The sequence below is a fragment of the Petromyzon marinus genome, chromosome 36 (assembly GCF_048934315.1).
Source record: "Petromyzon marinus isolate PM22_M1 ecotype Great Lakes invasive population chromosome 36, UKy_Petmar_22M1.pri1.0, whole genome shotgun sequence".
Lineage (NCBI taxonomy): Eukaryota > Metazoa > Chordata > Hyperoartia > Petromyzontiformes > Petromyzontidae > Petromyzon > Petromyzon marinus.
The window spans coordinates 718522-737332 of record NC_133702.1 but is presented as its reverse complement, the minus strand read 5'-3'; the positions used below and the strand labels follow the sequence as shown (position 1 = coordinate 737332).

General features: G+C 50.6%; 2 protein-coding genes across 2 annotated transcripts in view; one reads left to right on the top strand and one right to left on the bottom strand.

Annotated features, from left to right (window-relative positions):
- CRBN (cereblon) overlaps positions 1 to 12202 on the top strand; it is a 37727-nt gene extending 25525 nt beyond the window's left edge. Inside the window, exons 10-11 of the mRNA XM_076071990.1 lie at positions 640 to 771; positions 9053 to 12202. Coding sequence (XP_075928105.1) covers positions 640 to 771; positions 9053 to 9290 — 370 coding nt within the window. The 3' untranslated portion in view covers positions 9291 to 12202. The remainder of the gene's footprint in view (positions 1 to 639; positions 772 to 9052) is intronic.
- Positions 11186 to 18308, bottom strand: LOC142930067 (uncharacterized). The gene is made up of 3 exons (XM_076071991.1): positions 17691 to 18308; positions 17372 to 17533; positions 11186 to 12523 (listed from the first exon to the last, which is right to left on the bottom strand). The coding sequence occupies exons 1-3, from the start codon at positions 17834 to 17836 to the stop codon at positions 12136 to 12138; spliced, it is 696 nt and encodes a 231-aa protein (XP_075928106.1). The 5' UTR covers positions 17837 to 18308; the 3' UTR covers positions 11186 to 12135.
- Positions 18309 to 18811: the final 503 nt, after the last annotated feature.

Genomic DNA, 18811 nt, shown 5'->3' with positions numbered 1-18811 from the left:
CTTTGAAGTTGGTTCGGCACTTTTCTAGTTTCCAGTGCAATTTACACCACGGCCTCAAAGCCAACAACAGAGATGTGCACTACAAAATGTGTAACAGAGCGTAGGGGCACCTTCACTGGCGTATCCATGTACAACTAACTTAGAAAAACTTGCAGTGGTCCATTTGTGTTGAAACAATATAATTTCGTTTAACATGTAGGCTTTCGCGACCAATATTATCCATAAGGTTTTTTGGGTTAGATCGTGTAAATATGTGTCATTAACCCACCACCACCCAACACCTTTATTGTGGATAAAATAAAGTGCCACTGTCCCAGGGGTGTTGCTGAGTCTGCGTTGGGAGTCCCTGCTGAGACTGCTACGGTGTGGCGAGGATGCGGTGCGACAAGCGCTTTGCCTTCTCACTTTAGTCGTCGGTCTCCCGAGCGAGTTTCCATCCTCAGTGACCACACTGAGTACTCCTCGAGGCCTACACGCCCAGAGGACGACCTTCCTGAAAAAGTCGCGAGAGCCGGCGAGGCTTTCCTGCGTGGATGACGACGACGACGACGTCGTGGTCGTTAAACTGAGAGCGTGCCGCTGCTGCTACCACCGCGGCTGATGCCACCGCTGCTGCTGCTGCTGCTTTGTGTGTTGCAGCCTCTCGCAGTACGGCCCGATGGCGGCCTACGTGAACCCGCACGGCTACGTGCACGAGACGCTCACCGTGCACAAGGCGTCCAGCCTCAACCTCATCGGCCGCCCCTCCACCGAGTACAGCTGGTTCCCTGGGTACGTCGCTCACGCACTCACAGACACACATACTCACCCCTCCACCAAGTACTGCCGATTCCCTGGGTACATCGCCTTTCGCACTCACACACTCACACACACATACTCACCCCTCCACCAAGTACAGCTGATTCCCTGGGTACGTCGCTCGCGCACTCACACACACACACACATACTCACCCCTCCACCAAGTACTGCTGATTCCCTGGGTACGTCGCTCACGCACTCACACACACACATACTCACCCCTCCACCAAGTACTGCTGATTCCCTGGGTACGTCGCTCACGCACTCACACACACACATACTCACCCCTCCACCAAGTACTGCTGATTCCCTGGGTACGTCGCTCACGCACTCACACACACACATACTCACCCCTCCACCAAGTACTGCTGATTCCCTGGGTACGTTGCTCACGCACTCACACACACACATACTCACCCCTCCACCAAGTACAGCTGATTCCCTGGGTACGTCGCTCACGCACTCACACACATACACACATACTCACCCCTCCACCAAGTACTGCTGATTCCCTGGGTACGTCGCTCATGCACTCACACACACACATACTCACCCTTCCACCAAGTACTGCTGATTCCCTGGGTACGTCGCTCACGCACTCACATACACACATACTCACCCCTCCACCAAGTACTGCTGATTCCCTGGGTACGTCGCTCATGCACTCACACACACACATACTCACCCTTCCACCAAGTACTGCTGATTCCCTGGGTATGTCGCGCACTCACACACATACTCACCCCTCCACCGAGTACTGCTTGTTCCCTGGGTACGTCGCTCACGCACTCACATACTCACCCCTCTACCAAGTACTGCTGATTCCCTGGGTATGTCGCGCACTCACACACATACTCACCCCTCCACCAAGTACTGCTTGTTCCCTGGGTACGTCGCTCACGCACTCACTCACGCACACATACTCACCCCTCCACCAAGTACTGCTGATTCCCTGGGTACGTCGCTCGCGCACTCACACACACACATACTCACCCCTCCACCGAGTACAGCTGATTCCCCGGGTACGTCGCTTGTTCACCCATTCACCCCTCCACCAAGTATTGCTGATTAATCGCAACTGCAATCACCGCCAAATCGATGTCCTAATCGGTCGAGTAGAAAGACAGCGATCCTCCGGTTGTTTGTTTGTAAACAACGTGACCATCTATGCACAGTGATCCGAGTCAGCGCATCTCCTGGCTAGCACGGCACTGGAGATATCGAGGCCAAACCCGGGTCCAGATGCCGGTTACCGTTGGTGTTGTGGGTCACGGTGAGGAAACGAACCTCACCCATCTGGGCTGCAGCACCGCATCATCACCACTTTAGCGCCTCTGTCCACAGGCTACGTTTCCTCCATTATATGTGTAGAGGAGAGATATACGCGGTGCGCGCTGTTAGGCGGGTGCAAGTGAGGTCGAACAGATGTGTGCATTGCAACATGAGGTTCGCAACCGACAAACCGCCTGTGGAGATGCAGAGTCGCTGAGTGCGAAGCTGCTGTGTGCAGACTCGCTGAGTGCGGAGCTGTTGAGTGCGGAGCTGTTGAGTGCAGAGTTGCTGAGTTCAGGATAAGTGAGGTGCAGAATAGATAAGAGCGGGGAGAAGTCAAGTGTATGTGACTTTACAGATAGTTATAGGCGCGAGAACAGGTGAAAAAGAGTGTAAGCAGGTGACTTGTTCCAACGTGTCGGTGTGAGTCATTTTTGAAGACACTACACATGTATCTGTCACGTGAAGCCTCCATTATATCCATGTCTCCGTGGGGTGAATTGCGATGGGGTCAGGAGGTAAGAGGCCTGGTGTGAGTCACGTGGCCCACTGCTCCTGATAGTAGGCATGGGCGGTGGAGAGCACATTCTGAGTGTGAGATCGATGTCTGGGTGATTTCGGCGAGACCGGGTTGGAAAAGGTGTTGCCCGTTCACCCCCTTATGCAGCAGCAGCAATGGCATGCCAGCCGTGTTGCTCGGCAGCAGAGCGAGTGGCTCGCAGTCAACGGTTGTGAGTTCAAATCCTGGTTGAGGGTCGACTCGGTCCGTCAATTTTGATAAAAAAAATATTTCACCTAGAAAATCCCTGAGAATGGAACATCTGGTTTGCAAGTGTGTCCAGTTTATTTCAGATTTTGAATATGAAATCCAACTCAAGTACATTTCCAATCGCCTGAGAATAAAAACGGTGACTTTTATGAAAAAAACCCTTTCTTATTTGCGTAGTCAAGGAACAGGAAATTACAGCGGTGAAAGGGAAGCAGAGAATGCACGAAGTTGGCCCCGACCGCTCGCTAGCATTACCTTCGTGACCGACCACACAATCACAAATGGAACCCTGTGAAGGCAGATCTGGGAAGAAGGGCTCGTACTCTCTCGCACATTTAGCGGCCGATTACCGCACTGGGACGCTGGATGCCGAACCGTTTGCGGGCCACGGAATCTGGTGAATAAAATCAGGTGCCTATTGTGCGCAAAATTACGCCAAGTGCCTCATCCCGCGTGGTGGTGCGATATTGCAGGGAACGTGCTCGGCGGAGCCCCGAGAAAAATGACACTGGGTAGCCACAGGGGGTCCGGCTTTATGCTTAATCAGGGAGAGTGACATTTGGCAAAAATTGCACGTCCAAGTTAATCTGTCGTGATTGCAGAGTAGGCTGTCGTGCGCATCACACGGGGCGTTCTTACCGAGCGGGGCCGCATCCTGTGATTGATGGCGGCTTGGTGGAGATAAACTGCGTACTCCGGTCATTTGGAAACGGGATTGGTGGATCACCTAGAGATTTAATTAAAACATTCTCAGCAAGCAGCTTTATTCATGCCATTGAAATATGTTCTATCTGTCAGTAACGTATGGTGGCAGTCTTTTTAACCTTCTTGATCATATCTAATCGGCATGTGCATGATCTGTCCCATCCGCTATGTACGTTGCCGTTGAGATAATACCTCTATTACTTCATGGTAATTCTTCACGGCTTCGACGTGTTTTAATTCAGGGCACGTGAACATTTCTCCATCCTTTTGTAACGCACTTTACCTTGAGCAACCCCTGGTAAGTACATTTGGTTAATTGCAGAGATTGAACGTCGCTATATGTGAAGATTAACAAAACTACGTGAACATGAACAGTTCTGGACAAATTTTTTAAAGTCACTTTAAGATGTAAAATAGGGTAGAGGTGATGTTCAGTTAGAACATTGTTTCACCGAGCTTCGAGCTCACACTGCCCTGAGAATTCCGGTTTGACATCCCGGCAGCAAATGCTGCGTGTGATTTAACTGGGGTCTCAAGCGCGATGAGTTCATGGTATCAGCCCGGTCACCCACTAAAAAAAAGCCATCACTTCAAATTGGTCACTTAATTTGCCTAAAATTAAAGCTCCCGTAATGAAAATAACATTGGTTTGGCTGTCATGTGTGGGATGATGTGCCGAGTGAGCTCTGACCGGGATTTAAACTTGCAACCTTCCAATGGTGAGCCGAGCCCTCCGCCACAGTCTCACTCGGTTGGGACTCTTTGTGCATGAAAACGCCCCCTGGGTGTGGTGGGAATACAAACATCGAGACAGAGTTGGTGGATCGCACAGTGATGAGTATAGCACAGCATTCCCACATGCGGGGCAAGGAAGGGCCTGTAGAAGGCAGTACAGGAAGTAGGTTTGTGTCCGCTGTTGAGATTTTGACTGCTTCTGGGTACGATGAGCAGGTTGTTGAGCCATTCAGTGGCCTCTGGAGGCTTGGTGGATGTCTGTGATATTGCCCGCGAATTGGCGGGGCAGCGTGTTTTATGACCCCCCCCCCTCCCCCACGGTATGACTGTGGCGACCGCCGTCGCACTGCGGACTATTCGCCGTGTGAATGGTGCAATGCTGCAAAAGTAATTCGTACAAAATTATATGAAACTATAATTACGTTTGGTGATTAAATAATTATTAATTTAAAATGTCAGTGACTGAACACATAAACGTGAGCAATACTATAATTGTCATAAATGAAGATGTTATTCATGCAAATGCTTTTAAGTTAAAAGATGTTAATAATTTAGGAACACGATTATTTTAATAAGTGCAATAATAAATATATAATCCCTAAGCAAATTAAATGTAAAATGTGCTTTGGCTATGACATAATTTAATGAAGCCAGCAAAAGCAATCCTTAGCTAAAGCCATTTACCATAGCGGTTTAATATTAAAACATTGATGCTCAATTGCATCAAGAGATGCTCTTAATTTTACTTAAATAGCCACATGTGTGGGCATTCCTGTGTGTGTGTGTGTATCCGCGTGTCTGTGAGCTTTTCCTCCTTGGTCAATTCCACATTTTGGTTTCTTTCGCATAGAAAACACAAAGCAGCAATTCCCACTGAATCCTAAACACCGCAGACCCTGCCGTGGTGGCGAGTAACAAAAAACCCTCTGGACTTGCGATCTAGACGTTCGCCGGTTCAATCACATGGCGACGGTCGAAACAACGGCGCCGGTATCCTAAATCCCGCCCCGCCTCTGTCCACCCAGAAGTTTAAATGGGTTTACTGCAGTAAGTCGATCGGCAGGTCGCGCGTGATGGGGTAGAGAGTATGGGTAACTCCCACCTATTCCCAGACGTCTGGCCAGCGTGGAAGAGGAGGCCAAGTTTACCCTGTAGAGGGCCATTCTGCCGGCAGTGCCGTGAGTAAGAAGTTGCAGACCTGCACCTTTACCTTTTTCACTTTTACCTTTTGAAGCTTTTCGTGTAACTTTTTGTTTACGATGCAACAGTTTTCACACGAGGACACGGATTGGTAGTTTGTCGCAGTAGAGCAGGGTTGGCCAAGCTATAACAGACCCAAAAATTAGCCGTGACTTCTGCAAAGAGCCAAGTGTATATACAAGCGTAAATATACGAGTTCTCAGGTACAGCACGGGAGACATTCATTATTCTTTGCTACCGTGACGGTATTTTCTACATCATGCCCCTTAAAGAGCCGCATGCGACTCGGGAGATGCCGGTTGAGGACTGCCGCGATAGAGGGACGGGAACCGTCTCCTGCATGTAACTAAGAGAGTATTTGGCTGCTATACATTTCCACACGATAATCCACTTAATTAGGCTCTCATTTGTGATAGCCAGGTCGCTTCTGAAAAATAACTACATAGCTCAGTGGGCCTTACCTGGTAGAATAAAAAATAGTTTAGTTGAGAGAACGTCACTGTGAGCGTGCTGACCGTGAGGCCACCGCCCGCTGCACCACCATGCACCCATTACATTTCTAAAACAACGTGTGCGGGTGGGAGAAATGTAACGGCTGTACCTACTGATCAGCAGAGCATCTCAGGCTAATTGCACAGTGAGGTATGACGCCCTCATGTGCGTTCGACTTTCCGGACAAACAAAAGCAAAATCAGGCTGGGTATTTTTAGTTTGACTCAAAAAAAGGTCAAAAGTGATTTCCTGCTCAAATTAACATTGCGGTGGTGTTCATCTCCTGCGTACAGCCCTGAGGCACTGGAGTAAATTCCACATTCCTATGGCGGGGGTGACTATCCTTAGGCCAATCACTGTTTACTTCCCCACGGACTGATACTTATTTTATCGATCTTGGTGGGACGATGTACTTACTCAACCCCCAACCCCCCTCGCCTTTATAACGCACGCTTTGTTTTTCCAGAAAATCTTCACCAAGTCTCCAGACTGTTTTCATGGGAGGTCACGCATTAGGATGTTAAACACATTCCTGTTTCTCGTTAGTGGCTTGTACATGGATACAACCCAAGCACTCGGAGACAAAGTGTGGATTTGAGAAATAATGTTAAAAAATATTAACAGGTCAGTCGGTGACCATTTTGCTGTACTTCCATCCACTAGCCGATTTAGAAATCTCACAGCACAGAATGACATCTGTTAGATTGACCAACCCTCTCTAACATCATCAACCATTGTCTATCCACTGCTGAATGAAGCCCTCCCCATATACGGTCAGCATCCCTCACGGTTCTGCAATGCCGCAAAGCCATATCAACCGACACGTGAATGCATCTTGTTGCTCCTGCTCTACACTGGGCCTCCTCTTGAGTGCTTTCTCTCATTTTCTGTCAATATCAAATTTGAATTGGCTCATGCTGTTTGTGTATATTATTATTTTTCCAATGCAGCTTTAAAAAAATATTTTCTAACCTTTGAATAGTCTTGGTGAACGCAATACTTCTTGCCTGACTCCCCGTTGCGTTTTGCTGCTTTGTTCATGCAGTCTAAATTTACTGGTCCATTTTCACATATGTATAAGTGCATCTAGGCACGAGCAGTACTTGTGCGAACAGCCTGTAAAGCTCAAAAAAGGGATGATATACAAGATAATAAGGGATGTTTTTGGGATTAAAAAAATGTGTTTTTGGAATGGCAAATTAAATTCATTCACTTCAGTGTTTATTTGTTACACGGATAATCCCGTGTAGCCAGTTACCCAGCTATAGTTAGCAAGGGAGATCCATGAGGTGCCGGCACAGCCCGAATTCACGTTCTTCATCATAATAATAACTCTACACAAGGGCGTTACGACTCGTTTAGATGTAGAAGATGAGCCTTGGTCGGTGATGTCACAGACCAGAGGCAGTTGCGGGGTTACCACGCGGGTGGAGCGCCTCCACGCCCCGCGTGACGGCGGTGAGCGCACGTCACAGTGCCTGGCGTCTCTCCCGGAGGGAGCTGCGGTAGAGATCGGTCGTACAAAACTCGGAAGAGTCGAGAAGTCACAAATGCGACGCACGTGAGAACCCAGGAATGTTTTATGCAGCTCTGCACTCTTTAAGGGAAAGCAATTTGTAATAAAAATTGGTTTGCATTGCACAATTTCTGAAAATTGTGTTACCACCACTGAACAGCAATCTCAGGGGTCCTTTGGAATAATGGCCAAAACATTAGGTGTGCTTTGGGATGGAGGATTTTAATTATTTGCATGACCAATCATCCATGACATTCACCCGCTTTCGGTTAAGTACGCATTGAAAGCCCTGCCGTTTATTACACGTTGTGGAGGATTTGGCGAATTTAAAAGCGAGGTATGTTTTGTTGAATGCAGCTGCTAATTTTGGGATTATTCTGGTTCAAAATGTAGAGTGTAGTGGGTGTCTCCCGATATTACAGAATTATAATTGTGCAACAGTTTGAGCTGCACACTTGCAATGTTGGTGACGTAATTCATTTTAAAATATGTTGTGCTTAAAGCTCAACTCATCTTTGACAGCACCTAGCAGAAGGATTCTGCATTGTCACTCCCGAAGATGTTGGGGACCACCGGCGAATTTCCCAAATTGTCATTGTGGACACGTGCTGGTTTAGAGTGATGGTGCGATAAACATCTCCCTACGACCACGATCGTGTGCGTGTAGTTGTATTGTCCTTTCTAAAACTCGTTTCTACCGTTCGTTCATAGCGGATGATGCATCTAGAGCAGGGGTCGGCAACCTGTGGGTCCTGGGCCGCATGCGGTGGCCCTCTAAGGACCGCTGCTTCTTGACGCTTATTTATTAAGGACCGCCACCGTCTCGTATTCACATTGCATTTGGCTCCTGAAATATTGAGGTTTTTTTTTACCGAAATTGAAAAATAATTATCTTGTTATTTTGGTTGCTGACTCCTGATGGAGATGTACCCTATGTATGTATAACGCTGAGCCAGCACCACTGAAAACCTGGGTTCAAATTCAGGTCTAAACCACACGTAGCTAAACTGGTTTCTTCAGTGCACTAATTTAATGGACACAAAAAACCTATATTATTAAATTAAGTTTTCACTTAATGTAGCTTAAACAGCCTCCCGAGAATATAAACATTTCAGTTTGCACAGTTTATCATACCAGCTGAAGGCCTCAAGCCGTCACCACTTCTCACAGTTGTGCAATGTAACAATCCACCTACCATGGGCACAGGAGTGAATCTCATCGTGCCATCTCCCCGGTAGACGTACCCTTACACGTTCCATCGCTTGGCTGCAAACTCGGTCAGCACTCTTGACCATGGGCCCCCTTCCCTTGTAACCACGTGCATTGTCCACCCCCCCCACACCTTCCTTCACGATGTAACCTGCGAATGTCTCTGTTGCTCGTGTTCCTCATTCTGCGCCTCGATGTAATTCCAAGCGTTTTTATGCTAATATATGTTGCTGTTCCTAAGGATTGTGAGTCATGGTTTTAATAAGGATCACGGGTCATACTGCTGCTGGTAGAAATAATGACGCAGCTGCTACTGCTGATGCTGCTGCTGCTGGTGATGATGGTCCTCTCGGCAGGTATGCCTGGACGATCGCTCAGTGCCGCGACTGCGGTAGCCACATGGGCTGGAAGTTCACGGCGACGCGCAAGGACATGTTGCCTGCCAAGTTCTGGGGGCTGACTCGCTCGGCGCTGAGTCCTCGCCTGCCCACCGTGGGCGGAGACGACGACGACGCCGCCGTGGCCGCCAGGAGGGCGGAGGGGCGGCAGGGGACGGGCGACAGAGCCGCGGAGACGTGGAGACCCACGCTGTGAATGGAGTGCCCGGAACATCCGCCCCGCTCGCCACTACTACCACCCGCGCCGCTTTGGGGCTGGGCCGCGCGACAAAGGCGGCCGTGCAGCCCCAGACTCCTCGGCGGTCGGGAAACTCGAGCGATCCTGCCCAGATTCGTAATTGTCCCGTGAGGAGGTTCAACCTCGGGTTGCCACCTGTGTGGGGGTTTGGGCAGGACAAAACCTGGAGTTGGTATCTGTATCCGGGTGGCAGGAACCGATTTGTATCGCCTCCCAAGTCTCTCCATGCACGAGAGCGAGCGAATGCCGTGCGGCACGTTAACTCGCCGAAATTGTTATCGTGGTGAACGTTGTTAGTCCAGTTTGCCGCACAGTTGTGACAGCCCTAGGCTCATGGAGAGAGATGTCCTGGTTTGGTGTGTGGTGGAACAGGCTGCAGCCCGAGGTGAAGCTCAAAGAATGGCTGCACAGCTCCCCCTCTCCCTGTTAACAAACGCGTACACGAGACGCGTCTTGGTTAGGGACGTGTAGGTCTACGATCGGAACGTCAAAGCCCCTGTTCATAATAGAATATATATTTTTGCACATTCATTTTTGCTGGTTATATGTATCCGCTTTTGCCAAATTTTAAACCGCGACCAAAATTTTGAATGGCGACGCCCATCGCGCACTAGCTCCTCCCATCGTGCACTAGCTCCTCCCATCGCGCACTAGCTCCTCCCATCGCGCACTAGCTCCTCCCATCGTGGTACGAGTGGCGATTGCGGACGCGGAGCTTCGGCGTTCGATTCTCTTGGTTTTTGCTGGGGTCAAACCGTCGACCCCCCTCCCCCGTGCATCCCACGCAGACCCCGCAGGGGTTGTGGAGCCATCGTAGACGTTCACGAAATGTGGGTGGGATCGTTATCGTTCGCCGCCATGAATTCAAGACGTAAGCCCGGATGCGCATGTGCAGTCAGCACAGCCTTGCTGGTCCTGATTTTGGAGTATCATTGGATGGGTATTGTTATCCTCGTTTGGGTTTTACGTCTGTAAAAATTACGGGAAAATGTACGTGTTTATTAATGAACGATTTTAGAGTAGTGAAAGTCATGGTATGCATTTAGTAACGTTTTATTAAACAGAGCACTGAAGTCACAATCACAAATCTATGTTCGGGATAATTTAACCCATGACTCCTCATGGGTGAATAAAACGAGTAGCACTTTGTGAGAAGACAACAGTGGCTCTGTGAACAGTCCCTTTCCTGCTGTACGAGAGTGAAAAATCTGCAGCAGGTTCACTGCACGGACCCCATTTCAGCACGTGGATGCACTTTGCTTTTCAATCCCACGTGTCTGGTTATATTGTGCAGGGTACAAAGGAAAATATGGATATATGTTATGAAAAAAATATCCTTAACAGCAAATAACCCATTTAAAGGTCCCCCACTTACGTAATAGGGATAAATGATTGCGAACACAACATTTTTTTTCAAAGCCTCTATATGTCTCCCTACCATCTCAACACACGTATTACATATTATACAACTCCCCCCTGTGAGACATGGAGCAATCACTTTTGCCGCCGTTGGTGCGGCGATGCGGCCCAGCGGCGGTGGCGGCGTTTGCGGCTCGTTGCAGAGGTTAGTGGTTCGCGCTCCACGGCCACCCCGGTTAATACTGCGGCCGTCGAGCGTACAAAATACGCGCCGTCTGCTTCGTAGCGGACGTTGAATACTCCGTGAAGTTGGAATTTTTCCTACATTTTATAATTTACCTAAAATTTTACTCCGAGAACACGTGGCAATGTCACCCCCAACCGCAAAACTTCGCTGGACCCTCCTGAAGAAAGTATTGAGACTCGGTGAGGCGTTCATGTTTAAATAATGATTGATTGATTGACTTCAGGTAGCCGCGCGTACTTTTTTATTGTGTGTTCTACTTTAGACCAGGGACGGTAAAGGCGACGGTGGAGTTCGTTCATCTTGAGCGGGGGACTGAGTTCACCGTCCCACCGGGGCCACCAGCGCCATGATGTTGAACACCGTGCATTGACAGAGCAGGAAGGGCAGCGTGGTGCTCTTGCCACCTGTCCCGGGCTTGACTGGGACACTCGTGAGCATTGACATTTTGCAGGGATTTTCGTTGAGGTCTGGTGTAATGCTTTATATGTCCGCGCTTGGTCCTTGGAAAAAGTGTCAAACCCGAGCTCTGTTGGGGAGCTCTTTGTTGACAGGCAGAGCTTTACCTTGCACAGCTGCCAGCCGCACTCGTGCACATATCATTGAGGGAATGCAATATATTGATTTATTAAATTTCATTCATTGACACAGGCGAGATCCCATTGAGGTCTGTGATTTCCTTTGAAATATTTAATAAATCAAAAGAGTATCACTCTGCTGAATGGGCTATGTTCATCTTTGTTGATTGCCCAAAAAGCCAGTGGTGGAATTGTTACTTTCCCATGAAAATTATATAAAAAATTATACTCATTATACAAATTTTATTATACTCATTTTAGTGACCCAGGAGAGATGATTGGCTGGGATCCTCCCCAGGGCTTGAGGTCGAAGGCCACCGATTGTGAATCGTGCACTGCCCCAGCCAGTCTCAGCTGGATTGTACTGCAATGGAGACCTCGATGTGTGCAGTTGTAAATAGATTTTGGGTTTTAAAGCTTTCCAACCAAGGTTGAAAGCATTCATGCATTAGCTGTCTGTGTCCACATGTCGATAACATGGGTTCGCAATAACTAATACTCCAGTATAAATTAAATGTTCGTGTAAAGTTACGTCTATTCGGACTTACTATCGAGAAAACGGGCAAAATTTGATGAGAAGACCCACAGATAATGGATAATAAATAATTTGTATAAAGCGCCTTTACACAAGGGACTCTCGGCGTTGTGCATCACGAATAAAATAAAAATCGTTGGCCAAAGGAAGGAAACACCGAGGAGTGTTTGAGCTACTGTGGAGAAGCAAATGCGAGGGAGAATGAGTGCAGTTTAACACGTGCGGGTGCGTCTTGAGGCGGGTTCCAAACACGGCCGTGGTCTCCGGATCACGAACGACGCTGGGCACCCGGGGCGCTCCGCAGCCGGGGAGGGTGGGAGGACAGCAGGAGGTACGCGGCGTTCGGAGCTGCCACCGCGTCCGCGGGATGCACGGGGCCACCACCACCACCGGCTGTCGGAGTACGAAGCCTGCCGTGATGGCCACGCACACGGGGGCGAGGACATCTGCGAGGAAACTTGGTTTTTCCGTCCACCTGCGAGAACCATACAGGTGAGAAGGAGAATCTTAAACTCCACTCTGAACTCTATAGGAAGCCAGTGAAGAGATGCTAAGACCGGACTGATACGTTCACTCCCGATAGGATTCTGGCAGCCGAGTTCTGGATGCATTGCAATTAATCAAGGACGTGGGCAGAGGCCATAAATAGCAAACATTGAGCCTTGGAAACACGATGGCGTGGATCGGCCTCTCCGCATCAGCGGTGGACGAGCGAAGTCTCTGACGAGCGATTGTTTTGAGGGTGAAAAAAATCTGCTGCCGTGATGTCTTTTTTTTAACACGAGCCTTGAATGACAGCGTGAATCGCAAGAACACGCGGTACAGGTTCGTATTTAAATGAACAATCGCATCACCCACAACAAACTCGAGACGCATGCATCCGGATAAAACAGCGTCAGAAGATGAGCACCCACAATAAATATTTCACGGCACTGTAAGCCTCAGACGGGGTTTTTTTCGTGTAGGCCTCAAATCGCCAGTGGCAACAGATTCCAACAAATTAATAATTCCAGGGTTAATATAATGAAACATTTCAAATAAAATGAATTGCCTCGTGGAGTAAGTGCTATGATTTTTCAGCATCAATGCATACATTTTCACTTAAAGTTCTACATTTGCAGGAGAAAAGACTTTAAAAGTTCCTGTCTGATGAGAATAGAGAGCATTTTGCATTTCTCCATGTAGTTCAGTAACTAAGTAAAGATGCAGCCCGGCAATTTCTTGCACACTCCAGTGCTGGCAGAAGGACTTCCACTCGAAAGAGCTTTGTGGGGTATTTTGGCCGACTCCCCCATGGTGACCAGGCATGACGGGGAGGGGGGGGAGGTACCCACACTTCACCCCTCCACATGTGCGACCCACCAACCGACGTCCTGGGGTGAACCCGGTTGTAGTTCCGGGTGGACAAGCCGGGAGAGTTGAGAAAGCGTGCCCACACCGTACACTCGGGGAGCGTGGTGGAGAATACCACGAAGTTCACCACTCTGCCAATAATTAGCATTCGCATTCTCTGCTCGTTAGGCGGCACGTGGATCGTACGCTCCTATGAAGATGCTGGTAACGTTTAATATCCGAGTATATAAAGTGTCTCTGCTCAAGCAGTGCGCAGTGATAATTTTAGAAGATGCCCTGAGCCGCGTATTCCACATTCCTATGGCAGAGGATAATTAAATCGTAGGCCATATATTGTTGATTTTCTATAAAGTGGTTATTTTACGATCCCTGAAGCGATGAAGGGCTGAGACAAGACCTTGAATTCCCAGCCTTGCGGTGGATCGTGACACCGCAGAACCGTGAGATGGCCATGACTTGGAGAGGCCTTCATCCCGCTGTGGATTGGTCATGGAGGGTGATGTAATATAAATATGGAGGTAAAATATCCAATAAAATTGCAAACACGTTATTTTGGATCGGAGTTCTGTTTAAATTAGTAAAACCTAAGAAACGTTTTAAGATCAAATCCAGTTATACTCGCTAATATGGGTGTCACAATGTCATGCACGTGCAAAGATCCAAATAATTCGCCAAAATAATCCACTTTCACACATCCAAAGAGCGACATTAACATTTCAATGCACGATGTGTTTGGCCCTTGGTGGGCCAGTAAATGAATAAACGTCGGCCAGGGTCACACAAACACGCTGGAGACTAAAAGCCTGGGGCTGGGTCTCGTGCCGACGGCGCTGTGTGGCGCAGCGCTCACCTGAAGCGCTGCGGAGTGGCTCCCCGCGCGCCCCATCCCAGCGGCGTGCGGCGCGCTACTGCGGCTCCTCTCCCCCAGCTGCAGCGCAGAGCAGAGGCCACCCAGAGCAGCTCGCGATGCCGGTTCCCCGTGTGGATCTCGGCCTCTTGTCGGATATTTGTTTCGAATTGCCTTTGCGGGCATCGTTTCACGCGGGACATCCAGTCGTGCGATTCAGCTTCTAAATGGAACGGTGTGGGTTTTAGGGTAATCGTGTTATTTACTTGACAGGAAGCACTTAAGGCAGAGGTAGGGCTGGGGGATTGGTAAACATTGGCACTTTCTAAGTGAGGCTCTTAACTTTTGTATTTACAACAAAGGATCGGAGAAAGTTGTCAATAGACGCTGGAGCAGATCCATAGACTGGCACAAGGACCCATAGACTGGCAAATAGAGCGATAGACTGGCAGATAGAGCGATAGACTGACACGGAGAGCGATAGACTGACACGGAGAGCGACAGACTGGCACAGGGACCCATAGACTGACACGAGGACCCACAGACTGACACGGAGACCCACAGACTGACACGGAGACCCATAGACTGACACGAGGACCCACAGACTGACACGGAGACCCACAGACTGACACGGAGACCCATAGACTGACACAGAGACCCACAGACTGACACAGAGACCCATAGACTGACACGTGGACCCACAGACTGACACGGAGACCCATAGACTGACACGTGGACCCATAGACTGACACAGAGACCCATAGACTAGCACAGAGACCCACAGACTGACACGGAGACCCACAGACTGACACGGAGACCCACAGACTGACACGGAGACCCATAGACTGGCACAGAGACCCACAGACTGACACGGAGACCCATAGACTGACACGGAGACCCACAGACTGACACGGAGACCCATAGACTGACACGGAGACCCACAGACTGACACGGAGACCCACAGACTGACACGGAGACCCATAGACTGGCACAGAGACCCACAGACTGACACGGAGACCCATAGACTGACACGGAGACCCACAGACTGACACGGAGACCCATAGACTGACACGGAGATCCATAGACTGACACGGAGACCCACAGACTGACACGGAGACCCATCGACTGACACGGAGACCCACAGACTGACACGGAGACCCATAGACTGACACGGAGACCCATAGACTGACACAGAGACCCATAGACTGGCACAGAGACCCACAGACTGACACAGAGACCCACAGACTGACACGGAGACCCACAGACTGACACGGAGACCCATAGACTGGCACAGAGACCCACAGACTGACACGGAGACCCATAGACTGACACGGAGACCCACAGACTGACACGGAGACCCATAGACTGACACGGAGATCCATAGACTGACACGGAGACCCACAGACTGACACGGAGACCCACAGACTGACACGGAGACCCATAGACTGGCACAGAGACCCACAGACTGACACGGAGACCCATAGACTGACACGGAGACCCACAGACTGACACGGAGACCCATAGACTGACACGGAGATCCATAGACTGACACGGAGACCCACAGACTGACACGGAGACCCATCGACTGACACGGAGACCCACAGACTGACACGGAGACCCATAGACTGACACAGAGACCCATAGACTGGCACAGAGACCCACAGACTGACACAGAGACCCACAGACTGACACGGAGACCCACAGACTGACACGGAGACCCACAGACTGACACGGAGACCCATAGACTGGCACAGAGACCCACAGACTGACACGGAGACCCATAGACTGACACGGAGACCCACAGACTGACACGGAGACCCATAGACTGACACGGAGATCCATAGACTGACACGGAGACCCACAGACTGACACGGAGACCCATCGACTGACACGGAGACCCACAGACTGACACGGAGACCCACAGACTGACACAGAGACCCATAGACTGGCACAGAGACCCACAGACTGACACAGAGACCCACAGACTGACACGGAGACCCACAGACTGACACGGAGACCCATAGACTGACACGGAGATCCATAGACTGACACGGAGACCCACAGACTGACACGGAGACCCATCGACTGACACGGAGACCCACAGACTGACACGGAGACCCATAGACTGACACAGAGACCCATAGACTGGCACAGAGACCCACAGACTGACACAGAGACCCACAGACTGACACGGAGACCCACAGACTGACACGGAGACCCACAGACTGACACGGAGACCCATAGACTGGCACAGAGACCCACAGACTGACACGGAGACCCATAGACTGACACGGAGACCCACAGACTGACACGGAGACCCATAGACTGACACGGAGATCCATAGACTGACACGGAGACCCACAGACTGACACGGAGACCCATCGACTGACACGGAGACCCACAGACTGACACGGAGACCCACAGACTGACACAGAGACCCATAGACTGGCACAGAGACCCACAGACTGACACAGAGACCCACAGACTGACACGGAGACCCACAGACTGACACGGAGACCCACAGACTGACACAGAGACCCATAGACTGACACGGAGACCCACAGACTGACACGGAGACCCATAGACTGGCACAGAGACCCACAGACTCGCGGTGTCCCCCGTTTGTCCCACTGCGCCACAGTCGCATTTGGGCGAATTTTTGTTCTTCTCCACTGCTCGTTTTGAGCGGCGAGCCGCCGACTTTTCTAACGAATTCACGCTACGCGTCTCCCGATTGTCCGGTTAATTTTGCCTTGTAGGATATCAATCAGGAGAGATGGGCAATTATTTCGTATTACAACTCATTCTGCGGGGCGTACGAGCGGTGTTTACCGGCGCCGTTAGGCACTCACGCCCCACGCGCGGCGCCTCCGCGCGTTTAATGACCTCTCGCGGGGGCAGTCGCCCCCTAATCAGCCCCTCTTCTCATTTGTGCCGCGCCGCAGTTCAAACGAGGCCATCGAGCACTCGCTCGTGTGTCCCGTGCTCATTACAATTTACTCAATCTGTTCACATTTATTTGTTTTCCTTCGGCGAAGCGGTGGTTTGCACGCTGCGCTACGACGCAGGAGACCGAAGTAGCCGGAGCTGCGTTGCTGCTCGCCGGCTTCTCTCCATGCTCACGTCGATAGCGAAGTGACGGCTCCAGCCCCGCGCCGGACATCGTGGTGAAGTTTGCACAAACACCGCCCCCTGCCCCCATAGTCGACATGGCGTGCGGAGGTCTTCAGCCACGAGTGGATGGAGCGAAAGGCGCAGCCCTGAAATTGCTTCCTCAAGCCACTGCTGGTGGAAGAGCATCCACGAGAGAGGGTATATTGGCCTACTTTTCCATGCTGAGCAGACATCTTTGACCTCACCTTGCCATCAGCCACCGAGTTAATTTACAAGAGTCGTCAGTGTTGTATTTTCAGATTTAAATGAATAAATAACGGCCCATTACCTCTCGTCCTTTCTGCTCCGGCCATCGCAAGCGAAATGCGAAGGTGAGGTGAGGATGGCGCCGTCCAGAGCCGCGCTCGCTCGCTCCCTCGCTCGCTCGGCGCCAGTCGTGAGCGAGGTGGCTCTCTCGGGGCCCCCAGCAGACATCGAGGCGCGTGGCGCTCCCACGCCACCACCACCACCGCCCAGCCACTGGGGCTGGGCGGTGGCGGTGGTGGTGGCGCTCCCACGCCACCACCACCACCGCCCAGCCACTGGGGCTGGGCGGTGGTGGTGGCGCTCCCACGCCACCACCACCACCGCCCAGCCACTGGGGCTGGGCGGTGGCGGTGGTGGTGGCGCTCCCACGCCGCCACCACCACCGCCCAGCCACTGGGGCTGGGCGGTGGTGGTGGTGGTGGCGCTCCCACGCCGCCACCACCGCCCAGCCACTGGGGCTGGGCGGTGGTGGTGGTGGCGCTCCCACGCCACCACCACCACCGCCCAGCCACTGGGGCTAGGCGGTGGTGGTGGTGGTGGCGCTCCCACGCCGCCACCGCCGCCCAGCCACTGGGGCTGCTCGAGTGCAGCTCCCTCCACGTCCCCCGCGTGTGGAATAAAAACCTCGTGCGGGGATGCATCCAATTAGAGAGCCCTAGTTGTATCTCGCACCGCCTCACTACTAACGACTATCACTACTAACAACTATCACTACTAACGACTATCACTACTAACGACTATCACTACTAACGACTAGGTTAGTGATAGCTATCACTACTAACGACTATCACTACTAACGACTATCACTACTAACGACTAGGTTAGTGATAGCTATCACTACTAACAACTATCACTACTAACGACTATCACTACTAACAACTATCACTATTAACGACTATCACTACTAACGACTAGGTTAGTGATAGCTATCACTACTAACAACTATCACTACTGACGACTATCACTACTAACAACTATCACTACTAACGACTATCACTACTAACGACTAGGTTAGTGATAGCTATCACTACTAACGACTATCACTACTAACGACTAGGTAGTGATAGCTATCACTACTAACGACTATCACTACTAACAACTATCACTACTAACGACTATCACTACTAACGACTAGGTCGTGAT